The sequence below is a fragment of the Ctenocephalides felis genome, unplaced genomic scaffold (genome assembly GCF_003426905.1).
Source record: "Ctenocephalides felis isolate EL2017-DRISC unplaced genomic scaffold, ASM342690v1 CF-g0.4_SCAFFOLD_01886, whole genome shotgun sequence".
Classification (NCBI taxonomy): Eukaryota; Metazoa; Arthropoda; class Insecta; order Siphonaptera; family Pulicidae; genus Ctenocephalides; species Ctenocephalides felis.
This window is the reverse complement of record NW_020538040.1, coordinates 55247921-55251462: the sequence shown is the minus strand read 5'-3', so window position 1 is coordinate 55251462 and position 3542 is coordinate 55247921. Positions and strand designations below refer to the sequence as shown.

The following is a 3542-nucleotide window of genomic DNA, read 5'->3' as shown; positions in this document are numbered from 1 at the left end:
CTATGGTAGGTACCGCTTCTCAAACAAAATGGTACTAAAACCTGCAAAAAGTCAGATCTGCTGTGCGATCAGGCGTTTTATACATAAAATGCAACTTCACTCATATATTATTATACCACACCACAAAGATGTAGTTATGATAATATTGTTTTTTTTTATTTGTGCGTTTTTTCTAGGTTAGACTTTCTATCTATAACGCTTGACTGTACAGCAAACACATGGCATTTTGACAGTATTTAGTACCAATTTGTATGAGAAGCGCTACGTAAGATAGCCTCTACTTTGATCTATTTTAGAGCAGAATCAGTCCATAAATCTTTAATGCCAACCAATTTATGACTTGATTAATTTCAGGCTCATTAGTTTTTCAGTGAAATAATACTTTTTCAACATAATCATCATAGTTTTCTAAACTTGCTGCCCTATTTCCGAGGGCTCGCACGATCCGAATGTGGCCCTGTTCCCGCGCGTGCTGCTATTTGTCCGCGTCATGTTTTCTGCTCGAAGTACGTAATTATCTATGAAAAAGTAAGAGTGACTGTACATCGACCTGACTGCTGCACTTTAAAAGTAATACCGACGCGGTATCGCAAAATATTTTCAGATTTATTGTATAATTACATACCGCACCGCCAAAGAACTCCGTACAATAGAACGGATAATCGCGCAGTTTAATCGGAAATAAGCAATGATAATTTATGCAGTCATGAAATGATCCTTACTTATTAAACAATTAATTTTAATACATCGGTAAACGGTTAATTAGCTTGATTTCTCCAAATCCATTTTATTATTGTTATGATTGCATCGAGTTAATGATTTTTGCCTTGCATAATCATTATTATAAATGAATGTTGAGCGCTTTGATGCAATTTATATATTCGATACACATTTGTTTGTCATATTTTACTTTCACGAAAGCAAATTATAGGGATAGAATTTTCAAATTGTTGAAACTCTAGTAGGAAATAATATTATTATATCATGTGATAATGTCAGTTAAAATATTTGAAAGCATTTCTAAAGTTACGGAAATGTCTTCCAGCATTATTCTATAACAAGCTGATTCAATTTATTTTCCGCTTTATTTTTCAAAGCAAAATTATAAAAGAGAAAAATAGTGCTATTCATTAAGTAATTAAACCGTTTAACTAACCTTGGCAATTTAAAATTGAATATTGTGCCCTCTCAGGAATGATTCTATCTGCCCACTTGGATTTTGTTGTGATCCTTGCGATGAAGGTTGAACGAAATAGTACGCCTGCGAAGGATTTGTCAGTCTTGGTTGTTGGGGTTGTCCCAATAATTGAAACCTGTGTGACTGAACGCCAGGACTGACAAGTCTCTGTGGAGCCCTATGGGCAGCTGCAGCCGCTGCTGCTCTTGCTGCTTCCATCCTGTCTCGTTGTAATTGATTGTGTTGCAATTGTTGTTGTTGCGCGAACAATTGCTGTGAATTTTGGAATTGAACTTCATTCTGCTGCTGCTGGAATGCTTGTTGCGGGAAGTTTATCGGCACTGCATCAGAATGTTGTATTTGGTGCCTGAACAATGGGCTGGGCTGAGGACGCGTTTGTGGCTGCAGTTGACTTATGCTAACCAATCGTGGTGGTGCAGCATGTTGCGGTTGATGTACGTATGGTTGGATGCGATGGTTTAAGGTAAATTCTCCTTCGGTTTGTGGCAAAGTTTGGAATAGTGATGTATCATATTGTCCAGATGAAGGATCAAAAAGTAGTTGCGAGGAATACACTGGATTGCCACTTACTGAGGATGAACTTGAAGGTGGGGCCTTAGACGTAGGTTTAAGGGATTTGGGGAGATCAGAAGGAGTGCTTGATATAATGTTATTTTCTTGTTGGAATTTGGCGAATTCTGCAGCAAAGTCAATTTGTCCTCTAGTTCCTACTGCGTTCAAGGTTGGAATTTGATGTACCTTAGCACGAGTTGTGGTTGTGCTTGATGGTGTGGAAGTTGCATAAGCTGATAATGATGGAGCGGTTGCGGGTCTTGTATAAGCGCTACTTGGTCGGGCAGTCACGGAGAGTAAGGTTGGTCTGTAAGTGGTTGCAGGTGGCTGAGTTTGTAATGTTTGTGCTGGCGAATGTGATTGTGGTCTGGGTGTGATCTCAATAGATTGTGGTTGGTAGTATACGGTGTTTGATGTTGGTGTTACTTTAGGTCTATGGCGTTCTAATAATGGTCTTTCAGATGATATATAGTTAGGTCTTGGAGTAAGTCTTGTTCTGATTGGAATGGCTGTTGGAGATGGAGCTGTGATGTGGATTGGTGCTGGTGGTTGTGGGATATGTATTGGAGCTGGTGCAGCTTGTATGTGTACAGGTGGTGCTGGTCGCGATATATGCACTGGCGCTGGTGCTGGTGCAGGAGCAGGTTGTTCATAATCTTCTTCCTCTTCGCTGCTGCTGTTTTGATCATAGATATTCTGGAATACGGTTGTGGTTGGACGCACAGGGGCTGGCGTAGGTCTTAAATGTAAAGGTCTAACTTGAAGTGGTCTTACTGGTCGTGATGGATAGTTTGGTGGTACATTCTCCTCGCTTTCTTCTTCTGATTTTTCTTCTTCTTCTTCAGCACTCTGTGCGTTTGGATCGCAAGGGTTTCCTGACACGTAAGTGAATTCTCTTTTGTTACCATCAGGATCAACATAACCGTATTTACCTCTAACGACGCAGTCAGTTCCTCTAGTTTCTTCTTTAAAACTTCCATCGGCTGCTTCGTATCCGAAAGTGAAACTGCCGTCATCATTAACCTTATTGTAGTTTCTTATAGTTTGTACTGGCGGGGCCTTGGTCGGTTCTTTTTGTTTGGCGACCTTGATCAGTTGCGATCTGGGCGAAACATAATTATCTGCGCGTCCAGACGATTGTTGCCCATAGAGACCATTGTAAGACTCTTCGGTCGAGACCAGAACTAAACTTCTTGGACTTTGAGTCTCTTGGGCCTCCGCCGCATAGTACCTGACTCTGGGTGCGATTGATTCTTGCTCTGCCGAAACCGACTCCTCTTCGGAATCTGCTCGTTCCACGGGACGAGGCCTGCTGATTCGTATGCGCCTGGCTTCCGCTTGCAATAAAACTGCGCAGCACGCGAACAGCATCAGCCACTAGAAAATGTAAACACAAAATGAATATTACGAATTGTTGCATGAGAACCGTGAAAGCGATACTAGGTTTACTGAGAGCGCGATTGTTTACGCCGCGGGCATTGTTTGATAATAGAAATGCGACTCGCATTACTTTACTCGGGCATAAATTTTCTGTTGTGTAAGTGGATGCCATGATTCCAACGTTAAAAATGATACATGTCACGTTTTTAGATTACTAGTTTATAATTATTAAAGTTGTGTAAGTTATAATTGAATTTTGTTTTACTGCCTCGAATGATTGCTGGCGTTTTGTATTAAGTCTTAAAATTTCACTCGTTTCATTTTGATTGAAATGCAAGCCTATAAACAATCGCACATGTATATATATACATATATATATATATATATATATATATACATATATATATACATA

At 39.9% G+C, this 3542-nt stretch overlaps 1 protein-coding gene across 1 annotated transcript; it reads right to left on the bottom strand.

Moving 5' to 3' along the window:
- Positions 1 to 1165: 1165 nt before the first annotated feature.
- LOC113375114 (pollen-specific leucine-rich repeat extensin-like protein 1) lies at positions 1166 to 3302 on the bottom strand. Its single transcript, XM_026615064.1, has 4 exons — positions 3261 to 3302; positions 1992 to 3127; positions 1379 to 1919; positions 1166 to 1261 (listed from the first exon to the last, which is right to left on the bottom strand). Exons 1-4 carry the CDS (start codon positions 3300 to 3302, stop codon positions 1166 to 1168), a joined length of 1815 nt encoding a protein of 604 aa, XP_026470849.1.
- Between the last annotated feature and the right edge of the window lie 240 nt (positions 3303 to 3542).

What these genes read in the sequence shown, in the direction of transcription:
- LOC113375114 (XM_026615064.1), bottom strand. Translation starts at nt 3,302, where the DNA reads ATGGCATCCACTTACACAACAGAAAATTTATGCCCGAGTAAA. An exon ending in AGACCCGCAACCGCTCCATC is followed by an intron (nt 1,920 to 1,991) that starts ATTATCAGCTTA and finishes TCAAATTCCAAC; the next exon opens with CTTGAACGCAGTAGGAACTA. An exon ending in GGATGGAAGCAGCAAGAGCA is followed by an intron (nt 1,262 to 1,378) that starts GCAGCGGCTGCA and finishes AATCCTTCGCAG; the next exon opens with GCGTACTATTTCGTTCAACC.